The 16,672-nt window shown below is 52.4% G+C and overlaps 8 protein-coding genes across 8 annotated transcripts; 5 read left to right on the forward strand and 3 right to left on the reverse strand.

The window, feature by feature from the left end:
• Window positions 1-120: 120 nt before the first annotated feature.
• Window positions 121-2,250, reverse strand: UMAG_02011 (uncharacterized protein; the record flags this gene model as incomplete). The annotated part of the gene is made up of 1 exon (XM_011389619.1): window positions 121-2,250. The coding sequence occupies one exon, from the start codon at window positions 2,248-2,250 to the stop codon at window positions 121-123; it is 2,130 nt and encodes a 709-aa protein (XP_011387921.1).
• A 1,715-nt stretch (window positions 2,251-3,965) lies between these two features.
• Window positions 3,966-6,854, forward strand: UMAG_02012 (uncharacterized protein; the record flags this gene model as incomplete). Its single annotated transcript, XM_011389620.1, has 1 exon — window positions 3,966-6,854. The coding sequence occupies one exon, from the start codon at window positions 3,966-3,968 to the stop codon at window positions 6,852-6,854; it is 2,889 nt and encodes a 962-aa protein (XP_011387922.1).
• A 1,026-nt stretch (window positions 6,855-7,880) lies between these two features.
• On the forward strand, window positions 7,881-8,738 carry UMAG_11388 (uncharacterized protein; the record flags this gene model as incomplete). Its single annotated transcript, XM_011389744.1, has 3 exons — window positions 7,881-7,933; window positions 8,022-8,548; window positions 8,641-8,738. 3 exons carry the CDS (start codon window positions 7,881-7,883, stop codon window positions 8,736-8,738), a joined length of 678 nt encoding a protein of 225 aa, XP_011388046.1.
• A 98-nt stretch (window positions 8,739-8,836) lies between these two features.
• UMAG_02014 (uncharacterized protein) lies at window positions 8,837-10,156 on the reverse strand (the record flags this gene model as incomplete). Its single annotated transcript, XM_011389621.1, has 1 exon — window positions 8,837-10,156. One exon carries the CDS (start codon window positions 10,154-10,156, stop codon window positions 8,837-8,839), a length of 1,320 nt encoding a protein of 439 aa, XP_011387923.1.
• Window positions 10,157-10,615: 459 nt separating this feature from the next.
• UMAG_02015 (uridine kinase URK1) lies at window positions 10,616-12,721 on the forward strand (the record flags this gene model as incomplete). The annotated part of the gene is made up of 1 exon (XM_011389622.1): window positions 10,616-12,721. One exon carries the CDS (start codon window positions 10,616-10,618, stop codon window positions 12,719-12,721), a length of 2,106 nt encoding a protein of 701 aa, XP_011387924.1.
• Window positions 12,722-12,825: 104 nt separating this feature from the next.
• Window positions 12,826-13,531, reverse strand: UMAG_02016 (uncharacterized protein; the record flags this gene model as incomplete). Its single annotated transcript, XM_011389623.1, has 2 exons — window positions 12,826-12,907; window positions 12,999-13,531. 2 exons carry the CDS (start codon window positions 13,529-13,531, stop codon window positions 12,826-12,828), a joined length of 615 nt encoding a protein of 204 aa, XP_011387925.1.
• Window positions 13,532-13,842: 311 nt separating this feature from the next.
• Window positions 13,843-14,667, forward strand: UMAG_11390 (uncharacterized protein; the record flags this gene model as incomplete). Its single annotated transcript, XM_011389745.1, has 1 exon — window positions 13,843-14,667. One exon carries the CDS (start codon window positions 13,843-13,845, stop codon window positions 14,665-14,667), a length of 825 nt encoding a protein of 274 aa, XP_011388047.1.
• Window positions 14,668-15,110: 443 nt separating this feature from the next.
• Window positions 15,111-16,554, forward strand: UMAG_02017 (uncharacterized protein; the record flags this gene model as incomplete). Its single annotated transcript, XM_011389624.1, has 3 exons — window positions 15,111-15,819; window positions 15,912-16,389; window positions 16,476-16,554. 3 exons carry the CDS (start codon window positions 15,111-15,113, stop codon window positions 16,552-16,554), a joined length of 1,266 nt encoding a protein of 421 aa, XP_011387926.1.
• Between the last annotated feature and the right edge of the window lie 118 nt (window positions 16,555-16,672).

A 16,672-nucleotide genomic window follows, 5' to 3' on the forward strand; every position in this document is an offset into this window, starting at 1 on the left:
TATAACATCAATGACCAGCGTTGTTGTTTTGGCTACATGCAGAACGGAAGCCAGTGAAACGCGACATTGAAAAAGGATCGAAGAGACGACAGAAAGCGGTGTTGGCCAGCCAAGATGTGTTTAACTGGTAGAGAAAGTAGAGCGAACATCAAAGCGATCGCTGTGCAAAGACTTTGGGATACGATGACTTCGAAAAGCCTGGATCACAGCGTCCGAAGAGCCAGTAGACGGCATATCCTTCAGTCGCTCGTGTAGGCGTTGAAGCTGATTTGGAGAGAGCTGAGGAAGCATGGGACTGAGCTCGGCGCTGGAATCAGCATCGGCTTTGACAGACGGTTTGAAGCCTTCAAGGAATGGAGAGGCGGGATCGACTCTTGTGTCGGTGGGGAAGAGGAAGCTTTGCGAGCGTACAAATGCCTTATCCAATGCAGGCGGTCGTTTGAAACGTTTACTTCCTGTCGCACCGGTGAGCAGTGTTTCGTCAGGTTGAGACGCCTTGGTCTGGATGACGGACATCGAAGCGTCCTGCATTTCAACATCAACAGGCTGAGGCTGAGATGAATACGAGTGGGTTGCCTCCTTTGCTGGCGTTTGCCGGGCAAACTGTCGGTTGGTGGGTGAGCGGAAAGGGCGTCGGGCGGATCGAACAAAACTAGCAGCCTCCTTTGCAACAACCTTGCGCTTGACCGAAGGTGACAACGCGTCGGACACCGGCTCTTCGTCGCTGTAAGGGTGCAGTCTGTCAAACAGGGTTGACGCAAATTGACGACGTCCATCCAGCGAAGCATGGTCATAGACGGTGTAGTCGACTCGATTAAGCCTTGATGTTTCTTGAAGCTTATGTGCGCTCTCACGGCTAGCAGTGCCATCGCTCGAACCGAACGTCGTTCCAGAGTCTGATTTCGAATCAGCATCCGACGAGAGCGGAAGAGATGGCTTGGAATGTGAAGTGTGCAAAGAGTTCTGGCCACGTTGCAATCGGGCTGAGTGCAGCAGCTCGTCGTAGTCAACTGGCAGTCGGAAGGGGTTGGGAGAGGTTGCACCTGTGTTGTCGCCTGTTCTAGGTGTCATGCCTCCTCCAGTCGACACGAGTGGTGATGGGTCTGGTAAAGGAGAAGGCGCCCTTGGCGTATCACTAAACGGTGTCTTGAATCGCGTATAGAGAAAAGTGCCATCCCAATTGTTGTGTGGTGTGATTGGGTTCGAAGCATCAGCATCCGTTCCAGCCAGGTCGACAGGCTGTCTGGGAGTCGTCTCTGGAGTGACATCTTGCGAGTCTACGGCTGGCCTGATGCGTATAGATTTCAGACCTGGAGGGGCACCCGCGGTCACAGCTGGATCCGACTCTTGCTCAACAGGCGCTCGATACTGAGGATGCCCAACATAACGCATTGCCGACTTGTGCATCTGCGTCTCTTTGAACTTTTTCATAGCGTTGAAGCGCTCTTCCATCTCAACAAGCGTATTGCTCAATCGTTCCGCATTCGACACTCGCTCTGCTGCCGGCTGTTCTGGATTCTGAGTTGGACCTGCTTGCTGATGTGCCAAGGAGCCTTCCGATTCGATCTCTGCAGCGGGTGACTTTTCCGTGCTTGCTGCGTCATTCGTGGCGGACCGAAACTGGTTAAAGCTTTGACGGCGATGGTAACCGCGTGTTCGCCGACGTCGCCGCATCGACTCTCCTGGTGGATTCTGTTCCGTGAGCGGCTCTTGAGACTCAGACTTGGTAGCAGAGAGAGAGCTTTCCTTCCCTGTTTCTGCCTCTTTGAACTTTGACAGCTCTGGAACGTGTGTTACGACAACGTCTTGCAGGCCGAAATCCTGGTTGGTGCCTTTGATGAAAGCAGCAAATGCTTCGTCGTGTTGTATGGGGCTGTCTTGAAGAATAGCAGGCACACGAAGAACTCTAGGCACAAAGTAGTGCTTCCGCAGATCAGGCTCGTATATCCATTGCTTCTTGACACCCTTGGAGAATGCATAAGGCTCTCGAATCTTGTCGACGCGGCGTAGGAGTTTGATATAGCCACTTCGAATCGCTTCACGAAATCGATTTCCGTCCTGAAAGATAGCCCAGCGCTTCAGACGCTCAGGCGTCTCGGTGTCAAGCAATGTCTTGGCCGCCTCAGATACGATTCTCTTCTGAAGAGGCGAATGCCCAAAGGTGATATGCGTGCCATGTTCTCGTAAGAATTCTGCCTGACAAGTGGCTGACAGCAGAATTAGAAGCAGGGCTGCTAGAAGAAATCGCATTTTGATCGAGAAGTTTCGCTATAGATATACCGAGACCAATGCAGAACGATTCCATCATCTGATCCCGATGCGGTGAGCGAGCAACAGTGACCTGTGAGGCGCCAGAGATATCGTTGTATGGGCTTGGCAAGCCCTGGTGCACCAAACTGGGTCGCGGCAAGAATCTTGGTCAAGACGAGTTGCTGTTGCACTTGTGGTAAGGGGGATAGATGATCAAGGAGTCAGAGGAGATATCTGCATGCTCAGCGCTGTTTCAAATGAAGGGGAGGCTGTGGGCTTTGTATCCGGTATGCAGCGAGTCAAATGAAGCCAAATGGCATGCGAATCCTGATCTGTCGTCCTCTGAAAACGTGGCAACACCATTTGCGGTCCGACTTCCGACGTAGTAACACACCTACAGCCTGCCTTACAGCGAGTGGGAGACGTGGTCATGGTTGGGACAATTGCCTTTGAGGCAACAAGGGCTGTGGATCCGATAGCCCCGCCACGTTTCTTTGGCACTGCTTCGACGAGTACGACGTCAAGGTTGCGGTCCGACCAGTAAAGCAATGAAAAGCTTGGCAATGATCTAGAGACAACGAGCATCAGTCTCTCCGCTTAACTTGTCCTGTGAGCTGCTCCAAATTACCAAGAGGTTCGATGAGTCTCTCAAGAGTGTTACGGCGCGGAATAAGATGGGCAACGATCAAGAGCAACTTTTGTGGTGGGGTCAAGTGATTGAACACATGTGCAGCCCGCGCAGCTTGCCTCCCCCTTGAGGCATGCTGCTCACTCTAAACCAAGTATCCTGAAGAACTGTGGGTCATTCCGTAAGTGTCGACAGACGTTGGTGTCACAAAAAAGCCATTTTCGACACGAGCCAAGCGTGAATGCACGAATCGCTATTCATGATTGTGAACCATGAGGGCTGACCTTACACCCCTAAGTCCAACAGCATCGGCTCATCGTGCACCGTTCATCGTGCACCACACCGTGCACCACTCGTGATTTGAAGCTTAACCACTGTTCCAAAAGGAGTTCTAGACAACCAATCGCGAATCGGACTTGGGTTGTAATCTTCATCTCGTGACTCGCGACTGCACCACGCAGATTTTCAGGTGTTGTTAAACTGTCGAAACTGCTGGTATGGTTTCGAGTTTCCACGTTCAAAATCGTGAATCACGAATCACGAATCACGAATCACGAATCGCACAAAGCACAAAGCACAAAGCACAAAGCACTAACCCTACGGCGACTCACGACTTGTTTCGAAGTGCGGGGAAGTGTATTTCGATACTCACAACTAAGTTAAAAAATCGTGAATATATTTCATTACCAGGTCTAGCAAAGGCCGCGCAAAGCATTCGTGATTCATGGTTCACGATTCACAATAGTTATTGGGTAACTAAGTCAGGTTCAACCTGAGCTGGCTGCTTCTGCAAAGTGGATCATTCGTGATTGACTTGGAGCGGGGTGCAGATCGTGTACGACCAAGGCGTTGAGGACGTTCCTCAACCTCACGCTCCTCACTTGCACTTCTCTCCGTCCACTACCATTGGCGCTCCCCCGTACAGAGGAATCGGCAACTGACAGGCATCGGTCTTCGCAATCACTGGACACTATGTCGTAGCCAGACAATCAGGGCAGCCTCTCCGTCTTCGAGCACAGATCAGCTTGACCGGGGCAGCGCTTTACAGTTCGTCCGCCAAGCTCGACATTCAGTCTACCAACCCACGATGAAGCCGGCTCACATTCCCGGCTCTTCAGAGCCATACAGCGTTGATGTCGATGTTGCTACTCTATCACAGTCGAGCCCGTTTGACGATCGCGAGCATGATCTCAACACTATTCCACAGCATCCTCACATCAAAACCAAGGCGGAAGCCACTTCGTCTGGCGCCCAATCCAAGCCTCAGCTCTCGTCAATGATGCATCCTATAATTGTATCATCGAGTAATCGCCATGAGAGCCAAATCGATGCCGCTTCCGACAGTCCTCAAAAGAGAAAGTCAATCGGATCCAAGTTGTTGTCCAAGTTCAAACAGACACCCTCGGACGAAAAAGGTGATCCACACAGCAGCTCCCACTCTCAAGCTCCAAGTGGGTCTCATACACCGGCTCGACCTGCCATTGGCAGCGACGATGTTGCCGAAGTCGAAGCAAATCAACTTCGAAAGGCTCTGGCCCAGGAACAGCGAAAACGTGCCAAGGCCAAGCGAACATCCTTTGGCAGCATTGATGGGCTTCGCAGTATAAGACGCTTCGGTGGAAAACCCAAAAAGGTGCAACAGGACCCTGACGTAGATGAGCACGATTATCAGCGGGTCTCTGAAGAGACAGCACGCTATGTCTCTGAACAGCCTTCTAATCTCGATAGATTCCGAAGCGGCTCCACCCGACATCTACCAGGAGGGCTGTACGAGGCTGAGGAAACTGAACTCGAAGCACGCTTCATGCGCGATCGAGAAGCTTCTGCCCATCTGTCTGGTGAACAAGCTAGACGTACTGTGACACCCCTGGATCAACCCAAGGATCTCTTTGCACCCCTTGGCGACAAGCTAGACGATCTGTTTGACGACGCCGGTCCGCACGATTACGAATCAGATGCCTCAGACGACACTATCGCACATCTGATCTGCGAGGCGAATGGCTACGACAGCTTACGCTACAATGCCAATGGCGACATGTCCGCTGGTATCGACTTTGACACGCTTCAAGCCGTTCGCGAAAAGGAACACTCACTCAGCGACAACAAGGATGCACACAGCGGCCATAGTGCCTACTCGGGAGGTGCCGCCAAGGCGCTCAGTCAGCCCCTGTTGGAGCTCGAAGATATTGAACTCGAAACTTTCTTGCAAAATTTCGCTCGTCACACCAGAGAGGTTACCGTCACTCGAGCTTCGGGTATGCAAAAGTACAGAATGCCAAAGTGGTCCGATTTTCGAGTCTTACCCGATGACAGCGTTGCCACCAGCCCGAACAACAAGCTGCCGTCTATGCTCAGCAGAGTGGACCGAGGTCTTCACCATCTTTCTGATGATCCTCTCAAGCCCGGCACTGTCCCTGATCAAAGCCAGACTGACCTGGCGCCCCTTTGTCGATCGAAGCATGCCGATGATGGACTCGAGCCGGACTGCACGTCCGATGACGTTGATCACGATGTCAAAAAATCTACGCTGTCCAGAATGAAGTCACAAGGTAAGACATCCAAAAGGAATGCTTCGGATAACAGCAAATGGTCTTTGGACCAGAACGACGCCAACAATGAAGACTGGGACCTTATCGTACCCTCGTCCGGCGATGCCACCCGGTTAGAGGCAGATTCTGAACTCGGCGAGCTTCGCGTCAATGCAGAGGACGAAGGGGTGGACGGCGTCGCCTTTTGCATTGCCTACATCCTTGCATTAGTGGAGCGGCTGGCCCCCGAAGAGATCGATCATCATCCCGACAGAGGTTATCGTGAGGGTCTGATTCGCTCGCACCTTGAGCGCCTCTACACCATCGCTCCCTTCTGGGAACAGCTTGCCTTCCGTATCCGTCGGCTGTATCGCTGGGAAGATCCCAAGACAACTGCGGCTGCCGCCATGATCTACTTTGTTTTGTGGTATACCAATATGATTCCCACTGCTTTCATCCTCATGATCATGTTCTACATCATGAGGTTCAAGTACTTCCCGCCTTCCGAAAGCTACCTTCACGAAAAGGTCAAGATGCGGATGGCGCGGGGAAAGGCTGCCAACACGCTCTCGGAAAAGCTTCGTCGTCGCAGTCGACTCGATATTCTCAACATCTACAGACGATGGGTCGTCACATTTGGCGCGCCGACGCAGGAAGCCATGGGACTCGTCGCCGACTTTCACGAAAAGGTCAAGAACCTCATCTTGTGGCGTAATCCAGGAGCCAGTCGGCGTACGTTGATGCTGTTTGGGGTTCTCAACCTGTTTGTCACGTTTGCGCCCGCACAGTATGTCTCCAAGGCGATTTTCTTCTTCCTCGGGATCACTTTCTTCTGTCTGCTGCCGCTGCAGAGCTATTTTCCCTCGCACCGCAAGGCTCTATCGCCGCTGTGGTGGGCCACATTTGGAGCGCCGACCGATGCGCAATTTGCAGTGCAGCTGCTGCGCAAACGTCATTTAGACGTCGATCGATTTGCTGGCCGAATGACGAGCGCCGCAGATGTCAGACGCGCTGTGCAGTCGCGGGCGAGCAGATACAAACTCAAGCCTCGACCCGACCGACGTGAAGAAGGTATCGCCTATGATCAGATCGAAGACCCATCGAGGGCCAGCACCGACTATGTCGAGACGACCAACGATGCTACGCTCAAGCCGCGCAAGCTAGGCAGCTTCTTCTGCCAGTACAAGGGTCTGCCTGGTCGATTGCATGTCAACACCAAGTATCTCTACTTTACACCGCTTCATTCTCCCTCGCAAAAGAGGGGACGCACACCCATCGACGCAATCGAGTCGATAGTCAAGACCAAGAGCATTCGCTTGATGGTTTGGAGCTCACTGGGTCTCAAGATTGTCCGCAACAACGGACAGGCGCCGCTCTTGCTCGCCAATCTGCCCAACCGCGATGAAGCATTCAATTTGATCCTCGCAGTTTCAGCCAATGGTAAGTGAGTAAATCCAAGTGGACATGTCTTTCGTAGCGAGCTCACCGCAGTGCTCTGAAAATCTGGCCTGGTGTGCTTGAAAGCCACATGAGCCGGTGCCAAAGCATGTTAACATAGCGTCACGATTCGAAATTCGCACTCCTATATACCCGGGTCGAGATGGATATGGATTGAAGGAGCCAATGCAGGGTTCGTGGACAATGACTGGTTGAGTGTGTGCGTTGCTCCCCGAGATTGCGAAGCGTTTGCTTGACTCGTGACTGCGGCGGTTACAACGCTTTGAGCGGCCAACAGGGTTCAGTGGCCTTGGTCTTTGGTCTGGTGGAGACATCGAGTGACCCTGAGCGCAGCCTCGATTGCTTCTACTTTTGGTCTCGACATGTTTCGGGCGCGTGTTTATGGCGGCGGGACAAATATTTGGTCGCACGGTGCTTGAAACTCAAAGTAGCTTCCCAACCAGCGATTGATACTGAGATCTAAGGCTGGCGGGTGGTGAATCATCCTTCGTGACATCGCGGGAAGTGCATGGGGCATCACGTTTCACCTCCGTCAGGCAAGCATTGACAATCTCTTGAATGTAACCCCGTTGGTCCAAACACATTGTGCGCACTTTTGTGCTTCTAGTGATCTTGATCTAGTGGAACCCCTTTGCTGGGCCTCTATCCATGATCCTTCATTTTCTGGCAATCGCTTGCTTGACCTAGTCGACACTAACTCCACGTCGTGCTGTTTGCCTTGCTTGACGTATGGTCAAATTTCATGATTCAAGTGTTTCTTGTGACTCTTGACTGTAGAAAGTATTTTGTCCCTATTTTCTTTTCTCTTTTTTTTTTGGTCATTTTTGTAGCTATGAATTGGCCGGCATCGCGTCATGTGAGATGCAAGATGATCGTGGATCGTGAATGCGAGCCATGCGATGTTGCATCTTCACATAAATTGTGTGAGTGATAACAACCGAATACCACCATCCTCCATGTTCATTCGCAATCAATGTCTCTTCTGGACAACAGGACAGGAGAAAGTGACCGGAGTGATGCAGGACCAAGTCGATCAGCTGGTAGAGAATCTGCTCGCAAAAGTGCCAGAGTGAGTTGCTATACCGTCTTGGCTTTTGTCTTTCAAGTAGCTTCTACTGAACTCAGGCACAATGTCATGACAGACTCGTCCCATCCAGACGGCTGCTGGTGGGTGTCTCTGGAATCCCAGGCTCAGGCAAGTCGAGCCTCGCAGTCAAGCTTGTCGCCTCACTCAACGCGAGATCACGGTGCACACAATCGACCGACATAGCCATCTGTATAGGCATGGACGGATGGCATTATTCGCGCTCGACGTTGTCCACCTTTCCGAACTCGCAGGAAGCATTCGATCGAAGAGGCGCAGAATGGACATTTGACTCGAAACGCTTTGCCGATTTTGTGACGCTGGTCAAAACCGAAACATCCGTCACCCACACAGCGCCAAGTTTCGATCACGCCAGAAAGGATCCGCTCGAAGACGATATTGCCGTGCTGCCAACACATCGAGTGATAGTGTTCGAAGGTCTGTATTGCAACTGTGATGTGGGAGAGTGGGCAAGGGCGGCAAGAGAGTTCGATAACAGACTTGTGTTCCAGCTACCGACACAGGAAGCAAGACGAAGGTTGGTGGCAAGACACGTGAGGACGGGGGTAGCCAGGGACGAACAAGAGGCCATCTGGAGAGGTAGGTGCTTTGCTATTCACATTCAGGGCTGAAAGGGCGATACTGATCTTGGGGATCTGTTCCTTCTGTTCCTTCTGTTTGTTCTCCTCTAGCCGACAACAACGACCTGCCAAACGGCGACTGGCTCATGTCGCATCTTCTCGAGCCGTATACGATAGTTACAAGCATGGACGATCCTTCCTGGCGCTGAAACTCAGTGAATCCGTCAGGGTCACGCGTACGGGACAATAGCTTACAATCACGAGTTGCATAATCGGCGACAGCGACGGTAAACAATCTCTAGCTGTTCTACACAGAAACTCTGCAGAGACCTACACTTCTGATGATCCTTCCGTCTTCGATTGGCTCGAGTACATCGCTGTCGATGATCCAAGTATAACCAGGTCGTTCTGATTGATTCCAAGACTGGACCAGGCTTTCGATCTCGCCAGGCTGGATGCGACCTTGGTGCGGCGGTGAGTCGTAATCTGTTATCGCTGTTGGATCGACTTGACTGGCTGCAGCGAGTTGCGCCTCAGACAGCGTGGCAAAGTGGCTGAGCAAGACCATGCCTCCAGCGCGGACAAGTCGTGACACATGAGGTAGCAGGGCTCGTGGGTGAAACCGAATGCAGAGGACCAAGTCGAACTTCGCTGTTTCGTCGTCGGAGCTGTTCGTCACTTGTTGATCGCGCGCAGAGGAAAGTAGAGGCGAAAGGCCAAGCTGTCGATATTGTTCCCAAAGCTGTACATGGTTTTCAGCTGTTCGTATTGACTTGCCCTTGCCAGTCCCAACGAGCGGCTCTAAGATGCCGTCATCGGCGCATTTCGCCCACATCAGCTTCTCGCAGCATGGCGATACCAGCGGAAGAGAAGTGTCATCATGGTTGAGCCAAAGGTCGTTCATAAGCTGCTCAGCTCGAAGAAGAGCTGCTTTCCAATTATCGACACCAACGCCCGTCCACGAGGGCGTTGGGGTACGAGTGCGTGAGCCGTGCAAGATCCATGCAAGATCGCGTGCTGCGCCACAGCCTAGATCGAGCACCCTTAGAGCCTTATCTTGATGGCGGTAGCGCGACTCGAGAGAGAGGACTGTCCTACGTACAGCATTTGATGGGCGGAAGAGCAGTTCTGGTATGTCGTCTCGATTGGCGCTAGTGGAATCAGAACAGTGACCTCCTGCGAGGCGCGACTGATGCGAGAGCGACTTGCGCAGTACGCCTAAGCGCTGCGCGCAAGCGACGAAGCGTTTCTCAGATATTACGTTTCCTGACACAGTCGGATCAGCGTCCAATTCATCAGGTGCGAGGTAGATAGGAATCACTGACGGAGTCTGAGCAAATGCTTCCACCGTTTCGCTATACTGAGAAAGTTCGGCAAGCACGACAAAAGGCGTGTTGCGTGGCGGCAGGTAGCTGTATTGAGACCTGAGCTTTGAGATGGGTGTTACGTTGTATGAGCCGACAATATGGGCCCGATGAAATGCTAGCTCGGGTCGCACGTCGAGCAATAGTCGAGGCTGAGGCAGAGCAAAGTACGGCGCTAAGACATCGCTGTCGGCACTGCTACCGACATCTTCGGAAATGTCCGCTCTATGAGCGAGTGCGGTTTTGGCATCGTCAACGGACATCCGATCCCAGACTCTCGGCCCTTCCGAGTGTCTGATGACGTTGAGAGCTCAAACTCGGGCTGGAGTGACAGTGGTCGTATGAGTTTGCAAAGACTGTCGTGAGCAGGTTCACTTTGAAAGACCGACCAGACGCTGAGTCCAACCTTCTATCCCCTCTCGCCTATCGAGGGCTAGAAAGCAGTCAGGAGTAAATCATGGCCCGTTCGTGAACGGTGCTTTCTGTTTTGTGTGGAGTCGGCGTACGAACCTTCTTTATTTGTTTTTTGTTTTTTGTTTTTGTTTTTGTTTTTGTTTTTGTTTTTGTTTTTTTTCGTGCGTGCTTGCTGCACAATCGTGAATCATGAGTGAATTGCTTGCAAGCTTCGAGCAACACCGAAACAACGTTGTCACCTCTTTCGACCATTCACGATTCATCCCGACAAAGTTTCCTCGTCTTCTTCACCAGGAAAACGAGCCGTGATGCAGGCCGGGAAGATTGTGCAGAGGCCTTCGGGCGACGGGACACCCATTCTTGAGCCTGTCACTCCTTCGGGAAAGCGTTCGGAGGGCTCGACGCATGGCGTACTCGCTGCTGCCGCTGCAGCTGCTTTAACCGCAACTGAATCTGCACCTGTGACGCCGCTCGTATCTTCAACAGCATCGCTGGGATCAGCGACGCCGACCGGAAATGCGACGCTCTCCAACACTATCGCAGCCACACGTTCCAAAACCATCGTTCTTGCCGATGCGGGTCGTGCGCCTTGGTACAACTCGGTAGGAGAACCCGTACCGGCGTATGTGGTAGGTATTGCAGGCGGATCTGCTAGCGGAAAGACTTCGGTAGCCAGAGAGATTCTCAAGAAATTGCCTAATGTTCCGTGGGTTGCTATCGTCAGTCAAGACGCCTACTACAAGTCGCTTTCGCCCGAAGAATCCAAGCTAGCATTTCAAGAACAGTATGATTTCGACCACCCGGATGCTTTCGATTACGATATTCTCAAGAAATGCATCAGAGATTTGCGTCAAAGCAAGGCCGTCGAGATCCCAGTGTACAGCTTCGTACAGCATCAAAGAACTTCGGAAACAAACTACCTCTACGGCCCAGCCGTCCTCATCGTTGAGGGCATTTTTGTTCTGCACGATCCCGAGATTCGCCAGTTGCTCGACCTCAAAGTCTATGTTCAGGCGGACTCGGATCTGATGCTGGCGAGAAGGATCAAAAGGGACATTGTTGAGAGGGCAAGGTCGGTCAACTCGGTGCTTGATCAGTACTTGCGCTTCGTCAAGCCCGCGTTTGACACCTTCGTCTCGGCTACTGCTCGGCACGCAGACATGATTGTACCCGGTTCGCACAACGAGGTTGCCATCGAGGTCATTAGTCAGCATATGGAGAAGCAGCTGCGAAACCGATCAAGAAAGCTGCGCGCCGAGTTTTACAAGACCCCCGCAACGCAAGTTCCGGCGCCCACAGCCAACGACAAGAACGTACTAGCTGTCATGAGCCCATATGACGGTCTGGGCTCCCCACACGAGCGCCGTGCCAGCTTGACGCATATGAAGCCCATATTGAATCGCAGCGAGTCATTTGGCATGTCGTCATCTCAGCTTGTTCGAGGTGTTTCGAGCAATTCAGCAGCTGATGGGACAGGACTGCCTCCCAATGTCATCTTGCTCGCTCAGACTCCGCAATTACAATCTCTGCTCACTATACTGCACGATCGATCTACACCCACCGGCGAGTTCACCTTTGCCTGCAAACGCGTCGGAACCCTCGTTGTCGAGCTGGCAACAACACTGCTGCCGTATCGAGAAAAGGAGATCGCCATCCATGGTGGACGCAAACACATTGGACACGAGCTCAACGTCAGTAGCCTATGTTCGGTCTCGGTCCTTCGCTCTGGAGCTGTGCTCGAGCCTTCCCTGCGCCGAGCTTTTCCCGCTATGTCGCTGGGAAGCCTGCTCATCCAGTCCAACGAGGAAGATGGCGAGCCGCATTTGTACGATGTATCGCTGCCCTCTTTCATCCGCCGACGAGAGACCGCAGAAAAGTCGTGGGTGTTTTTGCTCGATGCGCAGATTGGAACGGGTGCTGCGGCTTTCATGGCAATTCGGGTCCTGTTGGACCACTCGGTGCCCGAAGAGCAAATTATCTTTTTGACGCTATTGGCCAGCTCACAGGGCGGTATTCATGCCCTGAACCGAGCCTTCCCACGCGTGCGCATCGTTGTCGCTGGTGTCGACCCAGGACTGCAAAAGCTCCGCATCCCGTGGCAGACATCGTCATCCAACCACAGCAATACAAGTAAGCACGATCGCGGCGAGCCTATACATTACGACGACAATGCACCTGTAGACGAAGACGATCTCTCGCCGGGCCTTAACCATCGCGACAATCTGCATTTGTTAGCATCGCCACCACTGACCAGCGTTGATGGCAAATTTGCTGCTAACAGAGGAGCCAGGCACCAGACGCAAAGACAGCCAAGTCTGACGCATTCGCCGGCGAAAGGCAGCCGGGTTGTGTTTGCCATCACTCCTGGCTGCGGCTCAATCGGAGATCGTTTCTGGGGCACCGGATCTCGATGACCTTATAACCCTTCGTACAGCTTTTGCAAGCAGGACCCTGCAACGGAGGAAGTCTACTACGTGATATTTCTTGACATTGCGACTGGGAAACAACGGTACGCAGCTTATGCTTCGGTCTCGTCGATGAGCTCACCGACGATGCCGTACTTGCCTGTGAAGTGCCCTTCCCACTCTTTCATGTTTTTGCTGTTGCAACCGAAGGCGAGGATGCCGGGTGTTTGTTGTCAGTACAGTCAGAATTTAGGTTTTGCGACTTGTTGCGTGCAGATCCACTTACACTTCGCTAGCAGTCAAATCTTCGAGTTTGTCAATAGGCTTATCCAGGGGCGTCAGCATTTCCAAATCAAAGCTTTGTTTGGCCATGCCTCTGCTTGCATCTCTACCGGCAAAATTGCCATAAGGACCCCCAGGGCCGTAGAAGTTCTTTCCCTTGGTGACATCGAACACCTTCCGGTTGATGGCGAGCAAGATGCGTGATCCGTCCTGGTCGGTAGTGCCGGTACCGTCATAAATGGCCAATGTTCGCGGTGTGTACTTTGTCCATTCCACCGTGTCGGGGTGATTGGGTGGAAGGTAAGTGTACCGATCCGAAGGCGCAGCAAGGTGTGAGCGTGCTTCGGCGACAGTCGGTGTCCAGCGAGAAGACTTAGGAGAGGAAGGACGAACGAGAGGAAAGGCAACATAGACAATTGCCAGCAAGAGGATGAGGTTGAGTGGGTTTCTGTAGATCGATTGCGCAAACCTCTGCAGCGCTGACGTCAACAAAGATGGGTCAGATGATCCGAAAAGCAGTGCGCTAAGCTGATCCATGCTGAAGTGGTGATCAGAGGTGACGGTCGTGCAGCGATGTGGTAGGTGGTGATCAGATGCAACAAGTCAGAGGAGAGAACTTTTCGGTTCCAAATCGGCACCACGTCAGCCGGCGTAGCGAGTACAAACAAGGTTATCACCACAGAACCCAGAACCGAAAGCCGAAAACCGAAAACCGAAAACCGAAAGAAACTCGCCTCCACACCCAGCTGCGGACTTTTCCGCCTGGCTGGAGAAACAGCTTCGTCTCTTCATCGACCTCTATCCTCTCGCCTTTTCTCAGATTGTCCTTCTCCTCGCTGAAAGTGCCCATGGCACCAAGCCAGGCTGCACAATCGCTTTTCGGACATGTCGTGCAGCCGGACTCACTAAGTCTCTTTTCATCCACCTCCTCTGACGCATTGGCGCTTTGGACGTCGCATCAAGATGCTGACCTACTTGAAGACTCCGGCATTCGTCTGCTCAACGATGCAACCAACGAGATAGCACCATACGACTCTGGAACAACAGATCAAAGCTTCGTGCTGCGGTCCGAAGTGACATGCAAGGGCAACAGCTCTGAACCGGTGCTGCATATCCAGTCTCCAGCCATCCGTAAAACTTTCATCCAGTCCCCACCGGATGACAAAGATGAGCTGGGCATCCTTGTTGGCCAGATCTCCTTCCAATTCAAGACTCTTGGTAGATCAAGGCCGTTCGCGTTCGAAGTCGGGGTCAAGGATGACGAAGGGCAACTGGGAGCGATACGAGTAAGCAGCTTTCAGACTGAACCGCGGCTTTACCTTGCGCTCACTAACAAAGCCAGTGCATCAGTGGAACAGGGGACCAAATTCGGCGGCCGAACAGTTGCTGTGCTGCATCTTCCACTCTCCATGGCTTTTGGTCGGGACCACGACGAAACATCGCTTACGACCTGGCAGGTGCTCACGCTTCCGCTCAACCGGCTCGCCAGGCACCTGTCTGACGCTTCTCTGGCCAAGTGCACAGAAACAATGAGGACCCAAAATGCAACGCTGTTTGGCAACTTCCACAGCATCTCTTATGTCAAAGTACATGCCAATATGCGACTCAGGAGGGTTTGGTGCTCACAACGTCTACCTGATCACGATCTACCCGAATTTCAGATGTTTTCATGACAAAGCTTTGCGACGCTGCGGACTGAAATCTCTCGTCCCTTCTGAGAGTAAGGCAGGCTGTCCGTCCTAATGCGAGAAAGTACGACCATGCAATGACTGCGGACGAGGTGAGGCTGTTCGTTGCGATCTTTGCAAAAGCTTGGAGCCTGGATAACCTAACTTGTCACGAATCCTTATCGACACGCCAGTCAAATATATTCGTGATTCTTTCAATCACAAATACGAAACGGAATTGCGCATGTGGAGTTGAGGAAGCGTTTCACGTTTAGGGGCGCGTTGTGCATGTGACGTTTTCGTTCGTGGTTAAGCGCCCATTCGTGATTGATTTGCAGGCAGCTCGCTCTCTGCTCTACTCACCATCATCTGTGCCCTGATCGCCATTGCAATTGCCGTGCTCAGCCATCAACGGCGTTGACTTCCAGGTCTTGCGTCCCACGCCAGTAATGTCGGAAGCAGATACTTCGCCGCCAGCGACAAAGCAAGAAAAGATCGCATCGGCAGTTGCTCCGTCCAGTGCTGCCGCTGCTTCACAACCAACTGGCGACGAGGCCAGCACGGATGTCTCGTCTGAAGTCAAACAAGTTCCAACGCCCAAATTTGTATTAACTGAAAAGGCACTCGATGATGCCTTCAACGATATGTGGGCCAATAACGCCAACGCCATCTCGCATTGCTACTCGAACACAGATGCACTCAAAGTGGACTTTACAAGGACCGGCAAGAGGAGCTTTTTTGGCATGATTAATGATGCCACTAATTCTGTCTACCGGATGGTTCAAGGAGCCGTTACCGACTTTTTCCGCCAAACCGTGCTTGATTTCACTTACGGCTCCATCGGCCTGTCTGGCCTTGAACGTTACTATGACGATCTCAATAGCCGCGATCCATCTGACTCGATCCGTCTAGCCCGCATTCGTGCTTCGGCCATTGAAAGCTGTCGTCGAGAAGTGGTGCCCGAGTCGGAAGGCCTGATTGGCGGTTGGACACTTTGCTCGCCCTTAAAGGCAAACACAGTTCAAGCGCTCAAATTGGAAGAGAAGGTTGTACTTCTTACGGCCAAAGCTCTCTACGTTTGTAGCTACGACTTTGGCAGTGAAAAGCTCAACGAGTTTACAAAGCTGCTCAACGGCGATATTGTTGGCATCCAGGAAGGTGAGTTGGGCAATAGATGCGTTTCTGTTGGTAATTTTACCCTTAGTGATGGCTAATGATTGTGATTCTTCCTCTCAATGCGGACGATCCAGGACTTTATGTTACCTCACCCCAAGAGTCCTCGCATCCAGAAGACAATTGGGGCTTTGTGGTGACGTATCTCAAATCGATTTCGCGAAGCAACACGACGGCTTCCATCAAGAACGTCACAACTACCACGGCCGCCTCTGCTCACGTTTCTGAATCCGCTCAATGCATCTTGGCGTTCCGCGCCATTTCTGACGAGATTGATGATCTGACCACTCTTTCCAGTGCCAAACCGGCGACGTTTCGCTCGCGACATCTCGATCACACGGTCAAACGTCGTCGATCCAGGTCGCGAGTCGCCAAGATCACTTCTTCTGAGGACACGGATGATGATACGGAAGACGGCTGCATGTCGTCACAGCAAAAGGTCAAGATTATTGTCGAGCTCTTATGCAACTGCTGCATGGATGCTGGCGCCTTTGATCCCGACGCAGAGCAAGGTGAACACCCATCATCGCCTTTCGTGATGCACAAGACCATTCAAAGGTACGTCGATGCAGCCCAGAGAAGAGGCCGCGACTGTAACCCGTTTGCTGACCGCTTGAGCGCTCGGTTTGCTTTCCTCGCCACAGTCTCGATGAAGCTAAAGCAATGATGCCTCTCTTTGGCCCGCTCATTGAAGGCCTCAAGCGTCGCCTCTGGCTTTGACGCTTGTTTCTTCTCAACAATCTGAACCTGCCTAGCCGTCTTCCTTCTTATACCCGTGTAGTGCCCGGAACTCAGATCCGCAATGGCAAACCCTATCGTGCGAACTCAGTACCACCGA

The sequence above is a fragment of the Mycosarcoma maydis genome, chromosome 3 (genome assembly GCF_000328475.2).
Source record: "Mycosarcoma maydis chromosome 3, whole genome shotgun sequence".
Lineage (NCBI taxonomy): Eukaryota > Fungi > Basidiomycota > Ustilaginomycetes > Ustilaginales > Mycosarcoma > Mycosarcoma maydis.